General features: G+C 40.5%; 1 protein-coding gene across 4 annotated transcripts in view; it reads left to right on the top strand.

Annotated features, from left to right (window-relative positions):
- The window catches only part of LOC116310275 (FERM, ARHGEF and pleckstrin domain-containing protein 1-like), a 71737-nt gene that overhangs the window by 1494 nt on the left and 43809 nt on the right, over positions 1 to 26434 (top strand). For all 4 annotated transcript variants that reach the window (XM_039606824.1, XM_031727032.2, XM_039606825.1 and 1 more), the window contains exon 2: positions 8505 to 8732. In XM_039606824.1, coding sequence (XP_039462758.1) covers positions 8559 to 8732 — 174 coding nt within the window. In that variant the 5' untranslated portion in view covers positions 8505 to 8558. The remainder of the gene's footprint in view (positions 1 to 8504; positions 8733 to 26434) is intronic.

Raw genomic sequence — 26434 nt, 5'->3', positions numbered from 1 at the left:
ATGGGACATAATCTGGAAGCAAGATCCACTTGCTTAGCTGTTTCCACACCTTCCCACCATATGTCGCTACTCAGGATGCCCTCACCAGAGCACACAGGGATTTTTTTCTGCACAAAGCAATGCTCGGTATGCACCCTCTGACTGACCTACTGACTGATAGTTGCGTGCATGTGTAGTCACCAAAAGATGGACATAGCAACATAACATCAGGCACTGCTTTTTAAGCCTCAACAATGTTCCCAATGCTAGTTATTTGGAGCTTTTTGGAACTGAATTAACAGCTAGCTCTAAATAGCTTTGTTATCAAGATGCATCTGTAGATTTTAAGGGCATGTAATACAGACACGATATCTGTTAAGCATCAGATCTAACCAACACTGATGCGCAGACTTCATGAACTGGCGGTAACACACAAAAAGCCATGTCATTTGTCAAATATTTGTCAGTCATTAAAAAAAAAGAGCTCCAGACATGATGGAGAAGTATCAGTGATCAGTGACTCCAGTTTGGTTTCATGGGCACCTGTCACTCTTAACTCTAGTATCCTAGATGGATAACTCATTTTTAACAATATCACCCTTACAGTTTTTGTGAAAGATTTATGTTGCTTGTAATTCTGTAAATTCGATCATTTTAACATTGAAGTTGGAGGTTATTACTTCACCTCTTCTGATCCAAGTAAACCCCTGGTACAGTGGTATGAGAACAGCTAAGTAGGACATAATTCAAAAATATTCACCACTAGAGCTTTAGTCTCAAGTACTTGGAAAGAAGGCAAATAGAGTTCTTTTGGTATGTGAACATGTTTTCATGTTCACATACCAAAGTAAAGAAGCCTCTTGAAAGAAAGACGCTTCTTTAGTTCTATAACAACCTATGGAGAGTCCCTGGTATGTAACCCCTAGTTTTCACATCAAATGGTTCTTTTACTCTGATTCAAATCAGTTGATGAGTTTGCAAACTTGTAGTTTTTCCCTGTGATTTGACTTCTTTTTACACAGAGAAAAATCCAAGTGAACTAAAATGCATCCCTACAAACCAGATGAGAATGTTATTGGCCAGATGTGTCCAGAGAGGGGAGCAACAAAAGTAAATGCAGGAAAAGGGTCCTGTGTTGTGGCCTATTGGAGAACCTGTAGAATTTAAGTTTTCATTTGACTGCTAGTTGCTAGCCTATACATACCTTTGCACTTCTATAGTACCTTACTGCATCCCAGAATGCAAAGCATACGTGGCTATGGGAAATTTTTCTGTAGCTCAAACTTACAACGTATACCTGGTATTTAATTCTGATTGCGGTCTGATCACATTCACACCATAAATGAACCGCTTTGGAATGGGTTACAGTCTAAATAAGAATTTTGGAGATTTTAGCTATGTTCCAATAACCTTGGAAGTTGGAAGTCTAGAATGACTTCACTCCCTAGCTAGTGTGTTCCAATAGTAAAGTCAGAAAAGCAAGAAAATCAGGATTTGTTTTTGTTTTTAGCATTGTAGAGCCATTCATGTATGACTAGCGATACAGCATATTTGTTTGTTGTAACTTAAAAACACAGCTGTGGCACACGCACGGATAGAGCCTACTCAGTGCTTTGCATATGGCTTGTTTAGCGAGTCATGAATATACAACGGTGGCAGTCCAGATTAAAAATTTTACAGTTTTACTGCTTGTACATTAACTGCTGCCATCTTGTATTGTTCATTCTTGATTGTTGGGGTTGCTTTGACTTTCTGAGTAGGAAATTCAAGTTAAGGGGGCATTCCAGATTAAACTGGGAACTCAGAAATTTTGACTTCCGACTTGATCTGGGACTCAGCATTAGTCCCACCCTACCATCATGTCTGCTATTCAGGTCATATGATTCAAGGTTAGAGTGGGGCTAAATCACCTGTGAAAGGGATCCCAGGACTGCACTGTAGCAGGCTGAATGCTGGTGAGGTGGTGTGCTGCAGACAGTGCTGGCAGTGGGGTTAGAGCCATTTTGCGGCATGTTTGTTAGTGAACAAACTATATGACGACACAAAATTACCCCTAGTAGTTTTTTCCACATCATAAAAAAAAGAGTTCATATCAGCAGGGCTTGGCAAAGTCCTTCTATGAGCAAGTCTGGTACGTGGGCATCTTATTAACGCCTCTGGGCCATTATTTTGGCGGTTACTTTGAAGCACTATCTAAATGAGCTTTCATTTAAGTTACCACAGAACATCAAAACTACTTGTGTAGTTTTGTTTGCTGACATTATCCCCCAACTAAGGTTTTAAAAATCCTTTTTTATGGATCTTTGAGGGCCATATCGCTCTCTTGCTATCTCTGGTATTGGACATATGTGTTATATGCCACTAGCAGGATATCTGTAATATCCTGATATATCTGTGATAGGATAAAGTAACTGAGGCGAGAGATTATGTGCTATTTAATCTTTTAAATTTGTGTGGGCAGTACTTACATTAATATTTTCAGGTTTGGGACTGTTTGTCAAACAAAGACATTTAACGATTTCCACAGACATCTCAAGGAATGTGTAACAGTTTTTTTTCCGGCATATTCTAAATTTTTATAAATGACATTATGATAAAATGATTGTGTTATGACTATGCTGATCCAACCTTATGAGGTGAGGCAAGTGGGTCCTTGACAAAAACACAATTTTTCTGACTATTTGTAAATGTTTGTATTATTCAGAGTTTTTCTGAGAATATTACCCCAGCTCTACCGTGTTACTTTCTCTCTACAGTGGCCTTGACACAGTGCTGTTTAATTACGGAAACTGATGGAAATATGACTGCAAAGTTCCCTTCATTAGCCTAGCAGTGCAGCTGTGAAACCCATTATGTCACACAGTATGCCCATCACATCCCTTTAAGTTAGTTTCATCTTGTGGCCACTGATCCTTTTTCACAGCACAGTTTCTGCTGCTCCTTTTCTTATTTGAAGAGTTTCAGTCAGGTTTCAGAGCTCATCACAGCACAGAAACAGCTTTAGTGAAGGTTACAAATGATCTTCTTATGGCCTCTGACAGTGGACTCATCTCTGTGCTTGTCCTGCTAGACCTTAGTGCTGCGTTTGATACTGTTGATCATAATATCCTATTAGAGCGATTAGAACATGCTGTAGGTGTTACAGGTACTGCACTGCAGTGGTTTGTATCATATCTATCTAATAGACTCCAATTTGTACATGTAAATGGAGAGTCCTCTTCACACACTAAGATCAATTATGGTGTTCCACAGGGTTCGGTGCTAGGACCAATTCTGTTTACATTATACATGCTTCCCCTAGGCAGCATCATTAGAAGACATAGCATAAATTTTCACTGCTATGCAGATGACACGCAGCTCTATCTATCCATGAAGCCAGATAACACACATCAATTAGTTAACCTGCAGGAATGTCTTAAAGACATAAAGAGCTGGATGGCCGCTAACTTTCTGCTTCTTAATTCAGATAAAACTGAGGTTATTGTACTCGGCCCTGAAAATCTTAGAAATATGGTATCTAAGCAGATTCTTACTCTGGATGGCATTACCTTGGCCTCCAGTAACGCTGTGAGGAACCTTAGAGTCATTTTTGACCAGGACATGTCCTTCAGCGCACATATTATACAAATATGTAAGACTGCTTTCTTCCATTTGCGCAACATCTCTAAAATTAGAAATATCCTGTCTCAGAGTGACGCTGAAAAACTAGTTCATGCATTTATTACTTCCAGGCTGGACTACTGTGATTCTTTATTATCAGGATGTCCTAAAAACTCGCTGAAAAGTCTTCAGCTAATCCAAAATGCTGCAGCAAGAGCCCTGACAGGGACTAGAAAGAGAGATCATATTTCTCCTGTTTTGGCTTCCCTTCATTGGCTTCCTGTTAAATCCAGAATTGAATTCAAAATCTTGCTCCTCACATACAAGGTCTTAAATAATCAGGCCCCATCTTATCTTAATGACCTTGTAGTACCATATCACCCTATTAGAGCACTTCGCCCTCGCTCTGCAGGCCTACTTGCTGTTCCTACAGTATTTAAAAGTAGAATGGGAGGGAGAGCCTTCAGTTTTCAGGCCCCTCTTCTGTGGAACTAGCTTCCAGTTTGGATTCGGGAGACAGACACTATCTCTACTTTCAAGATTAGGCTTAAAACTTTCCTTTTTGGTAAAGCATATAGTTAGGGCTGGACCAGGTGACCCTGAATCCTCCCTTAGTTATGCTGCAATAGACGTAGGCTGCCGGGGATTCCCATGATGCATTGAGTTTTTCCTTTCCAGTCACCTTTCTCACTCACTATGTGTTAATAGACCTCTCTGCATCGAATCATATCTGTTATTAATCTCTGTCTCTCTTCCACAGCATGTCTTTCATCCTGTTTTCCTTCTCTCACCCCAACCAGTCGCAGCAGATGGCCCCGCCCCTCCCTGAGCCTGGTTCTGCTGGAGGTTTCTTCCTGTTAAAAGGGAGTTTTTCCTTCCCACTGTCGCCAAAGTGCTTGCTCATAGGGGGTCATATGATGGGTTTTTCTCTGTATTTATTATTGTACAATCTACTATACAATATAAAGCGCCTTGAGGCGACTTTTGTTGTGATTTGGCGCTATATAAATAAAATTGAATTGAATTTTCTCAATAATTTAGCTTTTTTTTTTTTTTTAAACCAGCACACTCATCAGTCTGTGCACAGACTTCCAGCTTCTTGCATCTTATTTGGCGTTGAAATTTTAACCAAACTGCTGATTGCCAGACCTGTTTCACAGCCGACTGACATTTCCCATTGTGCAAGCTTACACAGATTATGTAATGTCAGACTTCTCACTTAAAAAATGACAAAGCATTATCTCATTTTTTTTTTTAACAGATTAGGGTCAGAGTTGGTAATCCTTTGTATGAAAACGATCAGATTCAAATTGGTAACCTTTCTCTCTGTATGACATAAGGCTGTCTCTCATGCACTTGCAATCACATCCGATTCTCTCAGCTTGGCTTCCCTCTGGCAAACTCTTGGGAAACTTTCAGCCAGTTCAAAGCCTGGTTGAGAGGCCTAGGTCCCCCTGAGTTAAAGCCCCACTGCTGGAAGCTCCCACAGTAGCTTCCTTTGTGCCTGCATGAGCAGCTTGCTCTGTATTCCTCTCTTGCACAACAAAACTCCATGTATAATTCTCCCAGGCTCTAAAGAGGAGATGAAGAAATCCCAGCTTCCAAATTCCCTCTTTCTAGATTTTGTTGGTGGTGAATTTGATCCTCAGTTTAACACGTACTGTGTTATTATCAAGGTTCCGATTTCTTTTATGACGGTGAAGTCATTGAAATCAGCATGGAAGAAGCTGTATTATTTTTATTTTAGTGCCCAGTAGATTCGTTACGTGAGCTTTTCTTGAAAGACTGAAGACATGCAGGCAACAAATCAGCTCTGCTGCCTGCAGAATATGAGCTGGGCAATTGATACGTCATTGTCAGTGAATTATTAGAGCTATAAAACTGGTGTTTGACTTGGGTAACACAGGGAGGTTTAAGTTTGTGGTTTTAAAATATGTAACATTGTTTTGTCAAGCAGGACAGTGGTATGTAAGTTTTACTATAGCTTAAGGGAAGGCGTTGGTCACTGTCTCAGTTCTTCCAGCCGTTACAGCTACCAGTAAACAACTGCATGGCACTTTCATTTCATTGCAGAAGTGGTTGACAGAAACAAAGGAGTGTTCCCACTGGTGTAATGAGTAACTTGAATGTCAGATCCCTTTTTATTGTCAGGTCACTTCCTTGGTACGTCTCCAGTTTCAGGTTTTGTGACTGAGGTGTAGAGAAGCAGTAACCTGTGTGTGCATGTGAAGGGATTACTAAGGATGGTGCTGTTTTTTTTTTCTTCTAGTGCAGTGTGGTGTTATTAGCCTGGTTGTTTCTGTGGGGAAAAATCAGGTCAACTGTTCTGGGGTCAGTTTTGAAATAAAGGTTTGATAAGCTGTGAATGATCATGAAAGAAATAAGACAGATGTCGAAGTTGCTTTATTTTGACCAACAGTTCAAAATGTGAAGATGTGGCAGCCAAAGTAGGAAGTGCCACTAACTGTTGTTCCTCTAGTGGCCACTTGAGGCCGTTGCCAAAAGTGGGTCAATCCCCATAGGGTCACATTTTAAAATACCGGCTTTACAGCATACAGCAACTAATACAGCCCTCTACAACCAACTTATCCCTTTGTTACATCTGTGCGATGTCTAAGTTTTCTTATAACTCAGCTGTTAAAGCTCAAAGTTTGGGGCCTTTCTGCTTTGACTGACAGGAACAATAATAGCCCTTTTCCACTAGTACTTATTCAAACTGACTGTACTTGGTTTCAGTCGTTTTCAGTTATGATTGAGTACACCCTAATGTGCATGGATGGGGTCATTATAGAATATGGCTGAAAGTCCATTTCAGTCAGTGTATGTGACACAAACACAACACAACAATGTAGGACATCGATGTTATACCTGCTGCTCAGTGTATGGCTTTTTGTCAGACTCAGTCTGCAGGCTGTTGACGTCACATTTTTAGAGCATTTCAGATCGCTTGGAACCCTGGCCAAGTAGGTGCTAAAAACGGACCTGGTCCCAGGTACCACCACCTAATAGAAAACCCTAAAAGGCTAATCAAGCCGAGCCAAGTACGTAATAGTGGAAAAGGGTTATAATACCATTACAGACAGCTGCAACTGGTGTTGTTAGACTAACTGGATTCACTTACCTGGACTTCTCAACCACATCTGTGATGCTGGTGCCTTTTTGTAGCATTTTTATTGTGGTTTATTATAAAAACTATGACTGTGCTTTTGTGAATAACATTCAAGTATTTTGTCTTCATACCTTGCTTGCCCAAATATTTTAACATCTGGCTCAAAAAATTCACTCAACCTGTACTTTATCCCCAAACTAGATACTCGTCACAGTGGCTTCACCACAGTGTCCTGTCCTCGTAAGACCACAAATTATACATCAGTTTGATTCTCCAGATTTGGGCAAAGGGAAGCTGTATTTTTCAGGCACATTTATAGGAGTCTTTGGAACAGGACAGCTCCCATCAACCCTATGACACACTGTATTTGCTCCTGAATTATGGGCCCGGCATTGTAAGTGGTGAATGAAGCTCACATAGTCTGGGTGGATGTTTGCCATGGTGGAGTCTCCCTGCTAGCTGCACCACCCAAATATTTACAACAATCTGTTTATCCGGATGCAGAGTTGTTGGTGAAAAGGGAACGACAGATTTTTTTTTTTTTTTTTTTTTCCACTGCAGCTTAGCGGATGACTCATAGTTTACAGTCACACTACATCTGTTGTGTGATAATAATGATCAATTATGTTGGCCTTGGACAAGAAGCTGTGTTTTCTAAATGATGTTTGCTACTGGGTTAGAAGTAGACATTGATGTCATGATTTATTGACAAGAAATGCCTCTGTACATGATATCGCTCGCTCTCTCTCTCTCTTTTTTTTTTTTAATATTTAATTTTTCTTCAGACACAAACCTCAAAGTCTACTGAGCATTGCTGGAAACACTGGATAATTGATCCTGTGTGTTAGTGTGTCAGGGCAGCGCAGCAGTGTGTTACCCTCGTCCCTTTGCCCCCCACCCTGACTGTCTTCTAAAACATTCCTCGGCTGTGATATCACCAGCAGTCCTGAGGGGTTATTTACTGTCTGAGGTTGAGGTTTATCAAGTGTGGGATGGAGGTGGGGGTGTTGTGTAATTGAATGAAAGCAAAGGGGGAGGGGGTGGGGGGCACAGATTGAGTGTCTTTGTGCGTTCTCAGACCGTATCTCATCTGCCCTACTTGTGATGCTTTATTCAAGTCTGAACTGGCCTTAAACAGAGCTCTGTGAATAGCTCATAGGAAATCCCACCTTCATGATCTGCAGCTGGGATACATGAGTGTCTAGCTAGGTGTGAGACATGTCTGTCTGAAGTTTATGCTGTGTATGCACTCATTTCATCACTATAGCCAATAAATAAATAAGTAAATAAATCTCATCACTACAGAACTCAGATTAAATGTCTTGTGGTTTGTACATTCTGCAAGACCAATTTAAAGCAAAGATTGGATAAATATGGGTAGACATTTCACACATTTCTTGAAGTAATTAAACTTTGGAGTTTCTCTCCAAGCAAAATGCCGCAAAAGAACCTCTTACTCCCTTGTTTTTTTGTTTTTTTGTTTTTTAAAATAAGGTGCACAGGGCCTTTATTTTCATGTTTCAAGCTGTCCTTCACCTCCAGTTATTCAAGAGATCTCTCAGGTTTGCATTCATGCAGTTTGGCCTGTGTTTCTTAAAATGCTAATGACGTTTTTAGTCCTTCAGACACCCACAAAAGGCATTTAGAATTCCTATAAAAGCAGTATCAGAATGCCTTTTAAGGAAATTGTGCATGCAGATTTACTAACACACAGGATGTGATGCAACTGTGCTGTTTATAGTGAGGGCCCAAAGCATACAAAGAGACAAACTCCAATCCCACATTTTCAGAAAATTCTCTTTTCTTTCTCCACTAGACGTGAACAGAGGTCCCTGCAGCTCGATAGCCTGTTACTGTAAGGTCTGTCATCATGGTCGAACCAGCCGACAGGTCGTCCACAGCCGGGCAGAGGCTGGGCGCTCCTGAAAGCTTTGGGGTGTCCACCCTAGAGCCAGGTCTGCGCCCTCCTGCCCAGCCTCCAGGACGCCAAGTCTCCATAAGGGTGCAGATGCTTGATGACACACAGGAAGTCTTCCAGATATCGGTGAGTAACATAATGTTGGATTATTGCAGGGATACTTTAGTGATCCAGTGGGATTTAAAATAAACATATGGGAAGTGAAGAGTGGATGTGTGAGGTTTGCACACATCTTAGTGTCCATGAAAATATCCACAGCAGTGGTTGTGATGGGAGTAAAACAGGTGTTCAGCTTGGTAGAACCTCCTTGTGTGTTGTTATTGCAAATAAGCAGTGCATGAGTTTAGTTTCTTTCCATTAACCCACCAAATTTCCATATTTGTTGTTTTTTTTGTTTATTGTTTTTTTGTTTTGCTTTTGTAAAATATTTACATGTTTTCATTTCATTTGGTAAATAGACTGGGACTTATCTGAGCACTCAATACACTTTTTACTACAAGCAACATTCACTCATGGATGGATGAATCGAGAGCAAGTCTGGGTTCAATATCACAATGAGGGATACTTCACTGACATACTGGAGTAGGCGACGATCAGTTGTATTGGTCCTATTGGTTGGCGATCCGCCGGCGTTTCACAATTGCAGTTCACGATAACTGTGTAACTGTCTGTGCTGCTCTGTACTTGGTGGAGGATGTGCTTCCAAAGCGCCCCTCTAGTTTATTTATTACCTGAGAGCCTGTTATAAAACCATTGCTGCTCTCGGTTAGCACAAAAGCCTCAAAGAATAAACCTGTGCTTCTGTTCAGAATGTGCACAATGACTTTCAAAGTCTTTTAAAAGGCATTTCAAGATTTTTTTTTTTTTTTTTTTTTTTTTTTTTTTTTTTTGTACAAATAAAACCTAAAACAATATAATTATATCCATTATTATGTATGGACATTGGTTTTCATCGGCCTTCTGGACTGACATTGACCTCTTGTCAAGGATAAACTTTACTGATGGCAGTGGCTGATAATCTGTTGTGCTCAAAAAAGGTTGTTCTGTCTGTGTTCAAATATACTGATATAAGGAGATGAAAGACTTTAGATTTTAAGTTTTCTTTGTTCTATGCGAACAAAAACAAATGATCTTTATTATTATCTCTCTGAGAATTTCGCAGTTGGGGCATTCCTAATATTTGTTTATGCATAAATAACCTCTCGTATTTAAGAAGGCTGTTATTGAGCACACCTATGTGTTCTGCTAAAACCTGTTTGACACTAACAGAATGGATTTTTGGCATCCCGCAAAGGAAGCATTTGCAGAGTGACATTATTGCCTTCAATGTTCAGATAAGATATTGGTTTGTTTCTTTAAGCCTCTCTCCATTTTCTCTTCATCTAAGCATGTGTTTGTCATTTATTTTCACCCTCTTGCTAAACTGTCACTTTATTAACTGATGCAATCTGAAAAGGAGGGTGGAATATCAAACTATTTTTCCACAGTCCTCATGGAATTCATCACCAGTTTTTGCTCCACGGGGATGGTTCATTTTGTTCCATCCACCTTGAGTCTTATCTTCAATCTCCACTTCCTGGTGATACACAGGAAGTGGGACAGAAGCCAGCTTCCTGTCGGAGCACACCACACCTACAGACTCCTGATTCGGCTTTTCAGACAGAGGCAGACTTTATTCTATTTTTTTGACTGCTTCCCAGCAGCTTCTGTTTTTAAAAACTCCAAGCCTGCTCCCCTTTTTCTAAAAAGAGTGCTGTTATGGCATGTGTATATGTAGTAGGCAGTCCTGCATTTGTCCCGTGTTCCTACGTTTTCATTTACTTCTTCTTCTTTGCTTTTATTTAGGCTTAACCCTCCCTCTTCTGTCATTCACTCCATCATAAACATACATAACTGTATATTACTGTAGCCAGTATTCACCCTGCTTCATAAATATTTGCATGTGTTTTGAATCTCCTTGTTAGCACGAGTATGTCATGTGCATCTACTGGTGCTCCCTGGCTTCCTAATGCTTTTTTTGAAAGGCGTCCTGTGAGAGGCACAGACAGCAGTTTTAATGACATTGCTGCTGCTGTGGTACTGTGGTATGTCATCTCAGGGTGGGCGTATCCTCGAATTTCAGAATTAATGTCTGCTGCAGGCTGACACAGAGTTTGGTTTCAAGCTTTCCTTGGTGATTTGCATGTGTTTAGAAAAAAAAGCTGCTGTATTTTCAGCTTCAGATTTAGGGAGTCTTTGTGATGATAATCAAGAGAGAATCCAGAAAGAATCACTGTCTCAGCTGGCTTCTCAAACATTCAGAGCTGCTGGTCTGTGGGGCTGTAATTGGTCCTTGTGAAATGGCCAAGAATGCATGCGGTTGTTGGAGTGAAAGTGTCTCAGGATGTGTTTGAGTGGATGATTGGACAGTTTGACAGTGGCCTGGGATCTGGTGTCTGTGAGGCGATGTCATCTGCGTGTGAATACTACTAAATTGACGTCTCCACAAACTGATGTTCTCCACAAAGCAGCAGCCCTCTTCATATCAGGGAGCTCTTTTCTCTATCTATTTCTGTCCTCAACTCCTTTCACAGCCTCTCACACACATATGAGTTGGTCTATCTCTCTGGAACCTGTTTCAGCTTCACTCTTTACACCACAGGAGAGCAGAAGTATCAGATGAAAACAGCAGCATGAAACTAAAATAGTAATATTTTTTTATGTATTTATTTATTTTTATTTTTCATTGCTGTTTTAAAAGCCAAATGTAGACCAGGAGAAATGACAGTGAAGGCAATAAAAGGGGAAATAGAAGGAGGGAAGAACAGAGCAGAGAAACATGGAACATGGAAAGTGAACCAACCAAATTAATGACAGTTGTTTTCAGTGCTTCTTACAAATTTGGTGAAATAATGGAGACATTGTGTATTGAGCCTGACTCACCTAATCTGTCTTTTCCTGTTACAATAGCCTCCAGTGTATTTGTGCAGTAGGTGCAGTCTAATGTGTGAATCAGGAGATAAGCCTGCAGCTTTCACTAGCATTGGCACTCGACAGGGCATTTTCTCACTGCAGTGGAGGTAAAGTAGAAGGGTAGCTCATTAACCACCTTGTTATCAGCAAACCTCAGGCTGCTGCAGGAGAGGGGCAATAAATTCACTAAAAAAGCTTCTTAAAGCTTCTTGGGGTTGATTTCTTGAATTTGTTCTTTGTTTTAAACCACTTTTGAGACCAATTACAAGGAAATGAAGAGATTTCTCCAAAATCAAGGGATAGTTTGTTAGGAGTGCACATTAATTCAGCCTGTTTAAACAAGTCTTCTCCAGACTGAAATGCCAAACCTGCACTCAAAGCAAATCTGATTTTTGCATACTAAATTAACATAGATCCTGTGCAGTGTTTTCATTTAGACAAGTTTCAGCTAAAAGGTTGTGTTTAGAGGACATAGTGCTTCTGTTTTCTGGGCTTCAAATGGCATAATCAGTTGCTCCAGTACTATTTTTACAATATAAAAAGCACTATCTACAGAACATGTAGCAGAGTAGCATCACAGCTGCGCTGATTGCAGTCACACTCTATAATCAGTCTTCCTGAAGAAATGATAATATGGATTTGGTTAATGTGCAGTCTCAAGATTATCATAAAATGTGCATTTACAAGAACCACAATAATGATTATATTTTTAGCAGTCTTGGCTAGCTACTAATTGCAAGGCTAACTGTATGGGCCTACCACTTTCTTCAGTTTGAAGCTGCACATATTGAGAAGCTTTGCACATGTTTTGATCAATATTAGCAGTAGCTTTTTGCATTAGTTAAAACAGTAGAGCACAAATTATTCATTTAACAGGGATCTGTTACATGAAGGTGACTCGAGGCATTTGGCTGTGTCGACCCTTTGTTCCCTAGCTGGTTTCACTTCCACTAAGATAAATGCCTAATTCATCCAGTTACATCAAAGGAGTTTAGTCATTAACTATCTTGTAATCTATACAAATTGTGTGGCACAGAGAATTATGAGGGAATACATGACCGGTTGCAAGGATGTTTCACTTATAGTAGACATTGTAAGCAGTGTAGGAAACGTTCCGTTTGTATAAAATCTCAACAAAGCGCAAATATGTATCAGAGTTTTGATGCCGTTTCTTGTTATTGCAGTCAAGGCAAGCAAGAAAGAATGGCTGATGATGACCTCACTGCTGTATATTTCATGCAGCATCCAAGGACAACTTCCCCTCTGAGTGATTTTGCCATGTGGCAAACCACAAATTCAGAGTTTTTCTCCTTTGTTGATTCTTACCATAACATCAGTCTTAGGCTTGAGTTAGCCTTTTTGTAAGATGCATCATTCTTTTAGCTTTAATCTAAAGTCTAACCCGCATACTGTTCATTACCCGAGTAATATAAGAACAAAATTAAGACTGGTTTAATCCCACAGGCCAGATCTTTTTGTGAAGCTGACCCCAGAATTTTGTTCTACAGACCAGGACAAATAGGCGCCTCATTAAATTGGTTTGTCATGGAAAATAAATTCAGGACTTCAGTCATGGGGAAGATTTATAGTGTCTGTACAGCAGGGGTCAACAAAAAAACCCCACTGAAAATGTACTGCTGTGACATCTTTATTTTATAAACACACATTTCTGAGATCAGATCCAGGTTCTTAATATGAGCCTCTCCGTCTTTCATGCTCAACTGTCTGTGATTCCTATGATATTTCTGGTGTTCATGAAGTCCGCTGTATCCTCAGGCTTTCAGTCAGGACCATGAACAGACTCTCTCTCAGATTTCCCGTGAGAGAGGTAACGTGGAATCCATTAGATCCAAAGAAGACCCTGCAGAGTTTTTAACTGCACTCTGTTGTTTTCAGAGGCAAAGAGACGAAATTTCATTAAAAACTTCTCATGAAATCACAGGACAGACTGGGCAGATCATCTCGTACGTTCAGCACTTTGTTTACTGATAGTTAACATTTTATTATTTATATCTATCATCCTTTTTCTTTGAGCTGATCTTTGAAAATGTATATTATTTGAGCGTACATCACATTAATAAAACATCATGACATGACATGACGTAGGCACACACTGCATTAGTGACCACTGAGGTTACACACACACACACACACACAGAGGCACAGACACACTCAGTCTTCATTATTAATGTGTAAAAGAGGCAGAGATGGAGGTAGTGGTAGAGGTCACGCCCAGCTGGTTAATAATTAAAGGTAGACAGGATATGCGTGCGTGTGTGTGTCTGTGTTTTTGTTTGCATACATGCTGAATGGAGCATAAACTAACAGTATAGCTTTCAACTCAGACAATTTCAAGCATGCACAAAGGTTTAAACTTTTGACCTACTCTTCTGATTGTTTTCTTGCATGGCATTAACAGACTTTACCGTTTGACTCACAAGTAAAACTGTTTCACATTCTCAACAGGCCATAGTATCCGTTATTAAGGGGAAGCAAAATAACCTACATACCAAAAGCTGCAATAGCAACGATAATCAATAAGACCTGTATATTACTCATTATTTTGTGTGGTTTTCTTTTTTTTTTTTTAAATAAGGTCAGCTTTGACCTTGGGTGCTAACAGTGAAGGTCTAGGTCAAATGCTTAGCCAACCTAAGTACTCATGTCCCCCAAAGGTTAGTAAGTTGTTTTAAAGTCTGAAGACAATACATTAAAAAAAAAAAAAAAAAAATGTGGATAATTGGATGTTTTCACTGATTTTTCACATTTGGTGTGACCTGATTTTCACCTAAATTAAAACAGTTCGAGCTGTTACTGGTTTCTACCATCACACAAAATTTAAAAATTATATCTTGAAAAATGTGGATGCTAGACTGCTAACAAACACACAAACAAACATAGCGGATAACATACTCCCTTCCTTTGGAGGGAGAAAATTAATTAATTTTAAAGAAGAAAAAGAAAGAAGCAATGCATTTATCTTACTAATGAGCTTTTTCTTGCAGCCCGTCCTATTCCTGTGCACCACAGGACTCTATTGTTGTCTGAAAAACACATTATTTTCATTTTTTTTTTTTCATTTTTTTTTTTCTTTACATTTCAGTCCCACCTACAGCACCCTGCTGATTGAAATGACCACTGGAACACTGTTATTAATCCATAGCTCAAAATAATCCCCAACAAATTCTCTGTTCTTCCTCACGTACCAGTTTCCAAAAACCACAAAGGCCAGTTTAGCCTCATAGATTGAATTTATATCTCTGTTCACTATAAACAGCCAGGTTCAGGGAAACTTGGGTGTGCACTGTAATGGAAGATTAAAGGGGTAAGTGAGGCATGGTGAGCCTTAAGCCAAAGTTTGCATTGATGCTTTTCGAATTCCGTAGGAACTGGTACAGCAGGCTTAACCTGAACAGGTTTTTTTCAGAGTTAAAGATTAACACCAACTGTTAAAAGGTGCTTTTTTTTTTTCCTGAAAAATTCTCCTGAGTCACAGATTACAGATTATTGGTATTTATCAATAAAATTGTTTAGTAATGCTAAAAGGATTTCCACATCTTCTTTTAGTAGGGGTCGGTTTGAGTCCAGTTTTCTTAAAATCACATTTAAGGGCTCTAATGTCAGCTGTCACGTTAGATATAAACCATGTTCAGAGTGGTGAAGTAGGCACATTTACTTATAGATTTAAAAGACTAGTATCCTTTTCCTGTCATATTTGTAACCCTAACACTTTATGACCAGATCTTCTAACGTAGATGGTTTGTGACTTTTATGTGACCTCACAAAGAGACATGTGAAGAAAACCTGGGTTAATAAAGAAAGTTGCTGACCACTGATTGGTATGTTAGGTGGGTCAGTCTTGTTCTGTCTCTACAGGGAGTGTAGAATTATTAGGCAAGTTGTATTTTTGAGGAATAATTTTATTATTGAACAACAACCATGTTCTCAATGAACCCAAAAAACACAATAATATCAAAGCTGAATGTTTTTGGAAGTAGTTTTTAGTTTGCTTTTAGTTTTAGCTATTTTAGGGGGATATCTGTGTGTGCAGGTGACTATTACTGTGCATAATTATTAGGCAACTTAACAAAAACAAATATATACCCATTTCAATTATTTATTTTACCAGTGAAACCAATATAACATCTCCACATTCACAAATATACATTTCTGACATTCAAAAACAAAACAAAAACAAATCAGCGACCAATATAGCCACCTTTCTTTGCAAGGACACTCAAAAGCCTGCCATCCATGGATTCTGTCAGTGTTTTGATCTGTTCACCATCAACATTGCGTGCAGCAGCAACCACAGCCTCCCAGACACTGTTCAGAGAGGTGTACTGTTTTCCTCCTTGTAAATCTCACATTTGATGATGGACCACAGGTTCTCAATGGGGTTCAGATCAGGTGAACAAGGAGGCCATGTCATTAGTTTTTCTTTTTTATACCCTTTCTTGCCAGCCACGCTGTGGAGTACTTGGACGCTGCGTGTGATGGAGCATTGTCCTGCATGAAAATCATGTTTTTCTTGAAGGATGCAGACTTCTTCCTGTACCACTGCTTGAAGAAGGTGTCTTCCAGAAACTGGCAGTAGGACTGGGAGTTGAGCTTGACTCCATCCTCAACCCGAAAAGGCCCCACAAGCTCATCTTTGATGATACCAGCCCAAACCAGTACTCCACCTCCACCTTGCTGGTGTCTGAGTCGGACTGGAGCTCTCTGCCCTTTACCAATCCAGCCACGGGCCCATCCATCCGGCCCATCAAGACTCACTCTCATTTCATCAGTCCATAAAACCTTAGAAAAATCAGTCTTGAGATATTTCTTGGCCCAGTCTTGACGTTTCAGCTTGTGTGTCTTGTTCAGTGGTGGTCGCTCTTTCAGCCTTTCTTACCTTGGCCATGTCTCTGAGTATTGCACACCTTGTGCTTTTGGGCACTCCAGTGATGTTGCAGCTCTGAAATATGGCCAAACTGGTGGCAAGTGGCATCTTGGCAGCTGCACGCTTGACTTTTCTCAGTTCATGGGCAGTTATTTTGCGCCTTGGTTTTTCCACACGCTTCTTGCGACCCTGTTGACTATTTTGAATGAAACGCTTGATTGTTCGATGATCACGCTTCAGAAGCTTTGCAATTTTAAGACTGCTGCATCCCTCTGCAAGATATCTCACTATTTTTGACTTTTCTGAGCCTGTCAAGTCCTTCTTTTGAGCCATTTTGCCAAAGGAAAGGAAGTTGCCTAATAATTATGCACACCTGATATAGGGTGTTGATGTCATTAGACCACACCCCTTCTCATTACAGAGATGCACATCACCTAATATGCTTAATTGGTAGTAGGCTTTCGAGCCTATACAGCTTGGAGTAAGACAACATGCATGAAGAGGATGATGTGGACAAAATACTCATTTGCCTAATAATTCTGCACTCCCTGTAGGTCGGCACCTCATCTTTTAACTTCTTGAATAAGTTTGCTCGCCTGTGATTCTGTTTGGACAAGTGTTGAAAAAAATGGATAAATGATGTTTTCTCTAGCCAGCTTGCACAAAGAAAGCCTGACTATATTGAAGGGCGCCTCTCAGGAGTGTTGAGAGGCAGAATAGCTACTAAAATGTGTGGGGAAAAAATTATATAATTTTTATTAGATGTGTGAGTAAGATGAGGCTCCCAAAATACTAAAGAAAAAACTGTTGTATTCTGTGAAAATGGCAGAAAGTGCTCATCACAGTTGTGTATATAGTATGCTTTTCTTTTTTTTTCAGCCTATTGTTTTGGACATTTAGCTACAGTTTGGACATATCTTACTCCCTTGGGGTCCTCCATGATGGCACCTGCAGCTGGTCCCTTTATTTGCCAGACATCTGCAGTGCTTTCACACTTGAGCTCTCTGCATTATGTAAATATGAGGTCTAGCTTATTCGCAGGTGGGTCCCCTGTGGACCCACCCTCACTAAGAAATATCATTGGCTCAGATGATGCCTTTATAATCCCTCAGGTGGGTAAGACCTACACATATGGAGCCACATGTGGCCTCCTGGAGCTTTCACTCTTACATCCCATTTGAGTCCATCTCAGACGATTTAATAGGGAGTTTGCATTATTCCTCTCATCTGTTGATTAGTGGTTTCTGTTTGCCTGTGTTGTCTTGTCTAGCATGATGCTTGCTTGAACTTAATCCCTGTAAGTCTTTCCAGTATAGCCACATTAAACCAGACTTTAGATTTCTTTATTAACGATGGCATGAATGAGAGGATGGAGGAGTATTTTGAGCGTGCTCTGTCGCAATAAGCTGTCTATAAAGGTTTTTGTTGCATGATTGGATTGCGGCTTTATGATCTGCATCAGCTCCTGACCTTATGTGAGTGTTTGTTTTTTGTCTAAAAAGAGAGCTGGGGAAAGATACAGGACTCTGGGGGGGGATGGTTATGAGGATTAGGATGATGGAAGCGCTTTATAGACCACATCATTTGATAGACTAGCAGTCCCCCAAGGCCTGTGATAAATGAGCTACAAGTCCCCCGCCAAATTATGCAGGAACACACACACACAGACTCCTTAGCTCCAGTGTGAAGCTGCTGACAGTTCAAATGGATGGGCCTTTGTTTTGTCAGTGTCCACTGTCTTGGAAGTGAAAAAGTCATGTGAAAGGAACCAGTATAAAAGGACAGATCTTAAAAGGCAGAAGGAACAAGAGAATTACTTAAAATGACAGTGACACTGTGGCAAGTTGAGTTTTCCCTGTCACTGGTGTGGATGCATGTATCATAATCATTTTAAAGGGGGCCTATTATGCTGATTTCCAGCTCCATTATTTTATTATTGGACTCTAGTGGAGTCATTTTGCATCATTCAGTTTAAATGATCCTTATTCATCTTGTGCTGGACCTTGGTGCAGCTCCTCAGTTCATCCACTGTCTGAAAGAAAGTTTCTTCTGATTGGCTGCCACTGAGTAACAGAAGGACTGACCAGCATGTGGGTGGGGCTTCTGTGCTTTAGTTGACCATATTAAGGATATCCTCTTCTTTTTTTTTTGACATCATACATGTACAAGAGTAGAAAAAACTGTAACCAAGTGTTTAGAGCAGTCTGAGGCCTGAGCTCAGATGACATCCACTATTGTAACAGGTCCACTTTAAGGACACTGCTTTGGTATCATGTGGCCAAAAAGCTTAAAAATCCTGATCTTGCTACTCAGCTAAGAACATCTTTGTGGATTGATTGTGGTTCTTCCCTCCTCAATAACAGAGGAATGACTGCCTCATTGTTGCACTTCCAGCATGCAGACCTTGGCTATTTGGCCCTAAGAAGAGGAAATTAGTTTTAATGTAGCCTTCCATTAGTACATTACTATTCAGAAAACCAGACAGTTAAAATATTGTGCAGTGCCAGATATTTTTAAACTCTGGGTTGCCCAGCAGCATGTTTTTGTTTTGTTTTTTTATTTGTCTGCATTTGTATGTCCTCTTCTGCACTGTTTTACCCCAAAGCACATTTTAACTCTGCTAAAATTCATTTAGAGAGAGGGAGAGAGTGATAAGAGATGAGAAAATGGGTTTTGGAGTTTGGAGCCAAACTCTACTTGTGTCTTTTAAAGTTGGGAGATCTTCTGGCAGTAGTTTAAATGTGTGGGTGAAACCAAAGTAAGGTAATGGTTAAAGACGGCTCTTCTCTTCTCTTCTCTTCTCTTCTCTTCTCTTCTGAATAATCTATTTCTTTCTGTCTTTTTTGGAGCACTTACAGAAATAACTGTACCTTTGGCAGGTCTCATTCATCATTATAGGCAGAAACGTGTGCATGGGAGTGTGTGCGCGTGTGTGTGTGTGTGTTACTAGTCCTTGCCTAATCTACCATTGTAACATATTAAATCTATAATGCTATAATGATACTGGTTCCCTCGGCCACCCTAAACCATGTTTTATGGACTTACTATTTGACTTTACGGGCATGTGCGCACGTGTGCATGCAACCACCCACCCTGTGGTTCAGTCGCCTAAGATTAACAGTAAATATTTGATTAGATTTGGGGTTGTGATATCCTCCTTTTAATGACTATGGCACAGATGGGAGCAAGAAATGAATTTGATTAAATAATATCATGACCACAGTGGTATATGGATTAGCGTTATGTGTGATGTGTAGTCCTGAAATTGACCACCGACCGCACTCTTTCTCAGCATCGTCTAGTTTCCAAAAACTGAAATAAATGCAATCAGATTTTGACGGGGCAATATGAAAATGTTATGGTAGTGTCTGTGAAAGCTACTGAAGCAACTTGCATCATGATGTACACATATCTATGTCAATAATGTCTCAAATGGTACTTGCCTGCAATATCATTAGCAATCTAACATGCCTGATAAGGTGCGCCAGTCTGGCCTCCATCATCAAAATGTGAAGGTGTGGCAAGAGAGGGAGTCTATACTGAGGCTAAAAAAGAAACCTGTAGCCTGCAGGCTTGTTTCATCTTGTTTGATAAGAGGGCAGAATCAAAGAGTGCACACAAGTAAAATATCCCTGGGCAGTACTTCTTCTCATATTGAGCTGACACTGCCATGACTCACAATCCCATCTCTAGGTACCAAGTAGTATTATATGAGGGTAAAGGCAGATGTTAGCTTGATAGCATGCTAACTTCTGAGATTGTGTAAGCCTCAGATAGCGTGTTAAATGTTAAATTTCATTATAGCGCAATTAGAAATAGACTGAAAAGTATGTCTTTTTTGGAAGTGTTACCAAGAGAATGCCTTTTCTCTCCACAAAGAACTTGACAGGATCTGTGGTGGTGGTGGAGGGGTGATGATTTGGGCTTGTTTGGCAACCACAGACACTGGGCACCTTGTAGCCATTGAGTTGGCCATGAACTCCTCTGTATACTAAAGTATTCTAGAAGCAAATGTGAGGCCATTAGTCCAACACCTAAAAATCGGCCCAAACTGGGTCATGTACCAGGACAGTGATTCTAAATTAATCAACCAAATACATAGACATCTACAACAAGAGTTTCTTCACATTCATTTTGTAATTTAGGTTAATTTGTAATATATTTTTAATTAAAAATTTTACCAAGTGCTCATTTTTAAGGAGTTAAACTATTGTTATCTTGAAATATTAACATGCTGTGACTTTTTTTTCTACATCCAGTGCTCTGATGGTATATGGGTAATTGTAGCGGAAAATGGTTCATATGATCTTCACCCAAATTATTTAGAAAATAGTTTACACTTAATCATAATAGGCATTTCTAAAATTTTCAGGCTGATACTATAGAGTATCAGGAAATCAGTGAGCTTAACTTGAACATAGTAGCTCTGCAGTTGGCTGCAATTGATATATTGAACAGTTCAACACTGGTAGATTGAAATTAGAAATATGAAGTTTAATGAGTTACTGATTATTTAAAACTGTGCATCTATCGAGGTGTCATTGGAAAATACAAACAAAAAGCGTAGTTTTAATTATGGGAGAAGTAGCTAAGCATAGCAGGGCTTAGCAGAAGGTTAGGATACATATAAAGTGTGAATCTAATACAAATGCATGAGTCTTTTCTGCAACCCGCATGAAGTGACCCAAGCTGGGGGAAAATATGGATGCAGCATGCTAGCACGAGTCTCCAACCGAGGAACTGTGCTGTATTATGTAATGGCTGGCATTCACTGTCTCATTCCTGTGGTCAGAGATCTCAAAAAGGGACTTCTGACTGTGGACTGACTTTCCTTTCAGCTTCTTCTTTCTTTCTTTAGCTGTCCCCAGGGTTTAACCAGCTAGCAGAGCATATGCAGAGAGAGGATCGGTGATGATTCATCTTTTTACAGATGTAAAAAGGTGATAAGATTGTATGTCGACAGTTCTCCCTCTGCTTTCCACACATTCAGCTTCCGACTTGAGCAGTAGCTTTGGTAGAACCATGCATTGTGTTATGTTGCTATTAAGGTGGCCTTGTGCGCGTGGAGCCACGTGGAAGCATTTAAAACTGCTGAGTTCAAAGAGGGGCCCACAGACAAAGCTGCCCTTGAGCAATGAAGGAGGAAACAAGTGTGTGAGCGGTATAGACTCTTTCTGGTGCAGAGACAATCACTGAGAGCTTGTTTCTGAAAGACAGCGGGATGGGGGTAGAAGGGAAGTAAACAGGGCCCCACTGGGGGACGGAAAGGAGACGTGGTGCTGCACTCACTGTGAGAGACTGCAGCGCTGGGAGAGAGAAAGAAGAATACAGCCCCACATCCGTCTCCCACAGAAGCCTTTCGCATTACGCCGACAGCCTCTGAATGAGCAAACACTGTCCTGCACTGCTTGGCTGCAAACGATATCCCCTTTTTTTTGGTAATTGGAGTAAATGAAGTCCCCCCCATGATGCACCTAGTAAAGCCAGTGATGGAAGAGCTGGGCCCCATTTAGGGTAATCACTGTGCCCCCCTGCTTCACTGTGCTGTACAAAACCACCAATTTAGTAGTTTTCCTGGGTTGTTTGGAGCAGCCTGCCATAGCCACTGAGGTGGGCTTGTGGTGAAGTTTTCACTGCTGTTTTTACAAGTTCGTCTGGTCATTTTATGTTGCAAAATGGGAGATGAATTATATCCTGTATTTGACGGGAGTCGTGGCATTTGTGATGCTCAAGATGCTGTAAAAATAGCTCCAGTTTGGCATGGTAACACCAGCTGCTAGAAAAAGAAAACACTGGTAGGATTATCGCCAGCAGCTGGCTGGCTGGAGGGATGCCAAAACTGATTTGTGGACCTTTTGTTTTATATGGAAAAATGACTCTGGATGAGATCCTAGAAGGTGTTATGGGTGACACGTGTTGTTGTTGGACACAGGAGTTTGCTTCAGGCTCCGATTTAATCAGCCACCAGTCCTGTTTTTCCTAATCAAAAGCTGCACCGTGAGGCCTGACTCCTTTTTTATCTCTCTCGCTCTCTCTCTCTCTCTCTCTCTCTCTCCCTCCCGATCACAGGAAAAGTACAACCTCACATGATGAAGCACAGCAAAAAAAAAAAAAAAAAAAGAAATTAAAAAAAAGAGGAAAAAAAAGTCAGATGTAACTGAACTGAACAAGCTAGACAGGTTTATATGTGTAGACTTATTAGACTATGGGGCTTCTTGTTCTGGCCGTCTATGCTGCTGTAAATCATCACTCAATGATTGAGGGGAATAGTTAACTTGAGTTGAGGTGTCCCCTTGGTGTAGGTCATTAAAAAGTCACCAGTAAGGTACATGGTGTTGGGGGAGGAGGTTCTGTATATCAAAGAATAAAACAAGACCCCAGAAAGCAGATCTTGTGGCCAGTTGTCCATAATAAGGGAGCTAAAACCGACTCGTGTTTTTTATAGATAACTTCTCTGTTTGCAGAGTGAAATGTGTGCTGGAGCTAAGTGATTCCTCAATATTACATCCTGGCATGCCGAGAGTTTGGCCTGCAGCTAAAACTCTTCAGTGTCAGCTTCAATATCCTAAATGAGACTTCTCCCCCCTTGCTAAGTGTTAACCATGGCTCCTCATTAAACCTTTCTAAGGCCACAGACCTGCCTCTCTCAATCTCTGTCACAGACCTGGACCAGACCCTGTAACTTCCAGTCCTGAGTCCTTGGACATTATTAAGAAGGTGTGTGTGTGTGTGTGTGTGTGTGTGTGTGTGTGTGTGCTGCACTGGGATGTCTTAAAGTGTTGTGAAGGGTTGCTTAATCTCTTTCCTCGCACCCTCCTCGTCTCTGTTGGGACATTTTCCAGAAGCCTTTGAGGAATTCAATTGCGTCTCCCCTGCTGGGTCCCCGAGCCTCGAGACGTTTGTTTTCTCTGAGAAACTCTGAGAGGAATGTGGCTTGAAATGTGGGGATCAGAGAGGAAAAACGTAGTTGTGGTTTTTACCTCATGCCATCCTTGCTCGCCTTTTCTGTCACTGCTCTCTGCCAAGCCATTTTGTCATGTTGAAGTCTCATCATTTGTGCTACTTTTTGTGCAACGTCTGTTGTATTTAAACACAAAATTATGAAAGCACTGCTTTTTTTCTCTCTTTCTTTCTTTCTTTCTTTCTTTCTTGTTTTTTTTTTTTTTACACCTGTAGCTGGAAATATCAAACTTTGTATCCCTGGGCGATTCATCTCATTGGCTTTGACTGTGATGGATTTGTTTGATTAAAGTGCTTTTTTTCCTTTGCTTTCAAATGGATTTAGTGAGCTTTTTGGGGATTTTTATTATATTCGTGGACATTTTGTAATATTGCTGTGCTTTAATAGTGTTTGCAGTGTGGATGCTCATACCACTGCACAAATGTATTTACCACAGGCCTCCGTTAATTATTCTAGTGGGTTTCCACACCCTTTTGTTCCTTGTAAATCAACTTTTTTAGCTATATATGCATGCAAACACACACACACACACACACACACACACACACACACACACACACACACACACACACTGGGTGAAGATCCCAGAGAGCTCAACAACCCCAGTTGTAATGATGCTTTTGCCTTAATAAAAAAATAATAGCATTAATTTATTTTTGCCATCTCTGCTTTTTAACTTTGTCTTCTGGGGTAATCAAGCTTTGAGTTTTGAAGCTACCATTGATGTTAACAGGAAGAAAAATGTACCCTTTTGTTTTCAAGCTTTAATTTATGTGCACACTGAAAGATGGCCACCATTACAAGTATGCAAAAATGCCTATTTTAGTTCTTTTAGCAGTAGATCCATAGATTGAAAGGTTGGGCAGATTTTTCAGCAATAATTTTTTTTTATCCTGTGAGGTCTACCCGGGATTATGGTCTGTTTTTTGTTTTTTGTTTTTTCCTATGTGTGTGATGAACTGAAAATTGTATACATACTCAGACTCTCTGTTTCACAAAATTGCCATATTCACCATCATCTATTGTTCTGAGGTCTTGTGTTTTGGTTATTTCCACGTGGGGTTTTGGGAGCTAGAAGGTGACCATATTTTGGACTGGTAGGTGGAATGCAAATTTCTCAGGTAATATAAGCTAGCTTGGTTAGCAATGTACACCCACAGACCTCACAGATAAATGGAGAAAAATTCCATCCATGCAACCTTTTTTTTTTTTTTCTTTTTTTTTTTTGCCACGTATCTGGGTCCAGATCATAAGGCAAACAATCTAAGAAGAGACGTTCAGACCTGCCTCTACCCATCCGCCTCATCCACCACTTCTGGGATGACTGAAGTGTTCCCAAGCCAGGCAAAAGATTTGATCTCTCCAGCTATTCTTCAGTCTACCCAGGGCCTCCTCCCAGTCTGAAACACCTCACGTAGGAGGTCAAAAGTGGTTTTTTTGTTTTGTTTTGTTTTTTGTTTTTTTCCACAAAGTTTTCACTTTGCAACAGTTGCAACATCTCCCTTTGTATATCTCTATATCTCTGAGTTTCTTTGCTAAAATATCATAACGTCTCCATTAGCTCCTTTCAGTGTAGAGGACCAGCAGGTTTACTCTGAGCCCCTCCCAAATGACTGAGCTGGTAGCCACAGCTGATGGTGGCAAAGTAGACCAACTAGTAAATCAACATCTTCACTTTTACACTCAACTCTGTTCTGGTTTGTTGTGGGGAAAAATGTCCGCATTACTACAGGTGTTTCACTCTCCCCTCACATGTGAACAAGACAGCAACATACTTAAACTCCTCCACTGGGGGCAGCAAGTCGTTCCCAACCCAGTAGTGGACTCTGCCCATTTCACTCTGAGAACAATACCCTCAGACACAGAAGTGCTAATTTCCATTGAATGATTTGCACTTACCAAAAAAATAAGACTTTATGCTTCTTGGGTTGTCTGTTAGAACACTTTGCATAACAACACAACCATGGTCGAGAGGTCTATTCACCTCGCCACAACCACTCATATAACAGGCTAGTTATATCAAATTTCTTGTATGAGGGACACAGGCTGTAAACCTGCTTACTTCTGCTCTAAAATTGGAGTGTATCAGGACTGACTAATACACATTTGCAATAGCATCATTTTCCAGTCCAATATCTGTATCATAACTGCTCTTTCCAGTTAAATTGTGTTATGACTATGGGACTCTTTGAATAAAAGACAGTAATGTTAGTTAGCTTGTTTCTATGTTATCATTAAGTTTCTGTATGGTGCTCCGGAGGATTTTAGGAAGCAGCCCCATTGCAAGATTTAAAGACCTCATTATTGCACGAGGTGTAACACAAATGAACCAACTGCCATACTACACAAGAAACTAATTGCTTTTTTTTAATGGTACAGCATTGTGCATGTTATTCCCCACTGCTGTTCAATTTAATTGTCTGCCTCAAGTGTGTTGTGAGCCTCAAACACACACACACACACACACACACACACACGCACGCACGCACGCACGCACGCACGCACGCACGCACGCACGCACACACACACACACACACACACACACACACACACACATAAACATAAACATTAATAGTGCATAAAGAGACAAAGCCATGTCTTCCTAGTAGCCCTGTAGGCATTTTCATCAACCCCTCATCAGGGTTGGTGCCAGTTTGATTTCCTGCAGTACCTTACTGTTACTAGTGACAATGCGGGCAGGTATTCAGCAACATGCTGTTTATTCAGCAGGCCAGCTAAGCCTGTGTGTGTGTGTGTCTGTGCATGGAACCACAGTCCTTTCCCTTCTGGCCATGCTGAAGAACTGGCTGTGACATCTTTCCAGTAGGTTAAGCTATTTAACCTAATCTGAATGAGAGAATGGGATTGGTGGACAGTCAAGGAGGGAGGAAGCCTCTCCCAGCTGTTCTGCTGTTCATTGTTTTCTCTTTTTTTCCCCCTCTTCAGGGGAAATTGTCACTGGCTTGAAACTGACATTCCTCAGCCTTGTAGTAGGCTGATATCCATTTAGCAGAAATGCTAAAAGACCTT

The sequence above is a fragment of the Oreochromis aureus genome, linkage group 23, assembly GCF_013358895.1.
Source record: "Oreochromis aureus strain Israel breed Guangdong linkage group 23, ZZ_aureus, whole genome shotgun sequence".
NCBI classification, from domain to species: Eukaryota; Metazoa; Chordata; class Actinopteri; order Cichliformes; family Cichlidae; genus Oreochromis; species Oreochromis aureus.
The sequence above is the reverse complement of the archived record's forward strand: the minus strand, read 5'-3'. Positions and strand labels throughout refer to the sequence as shown.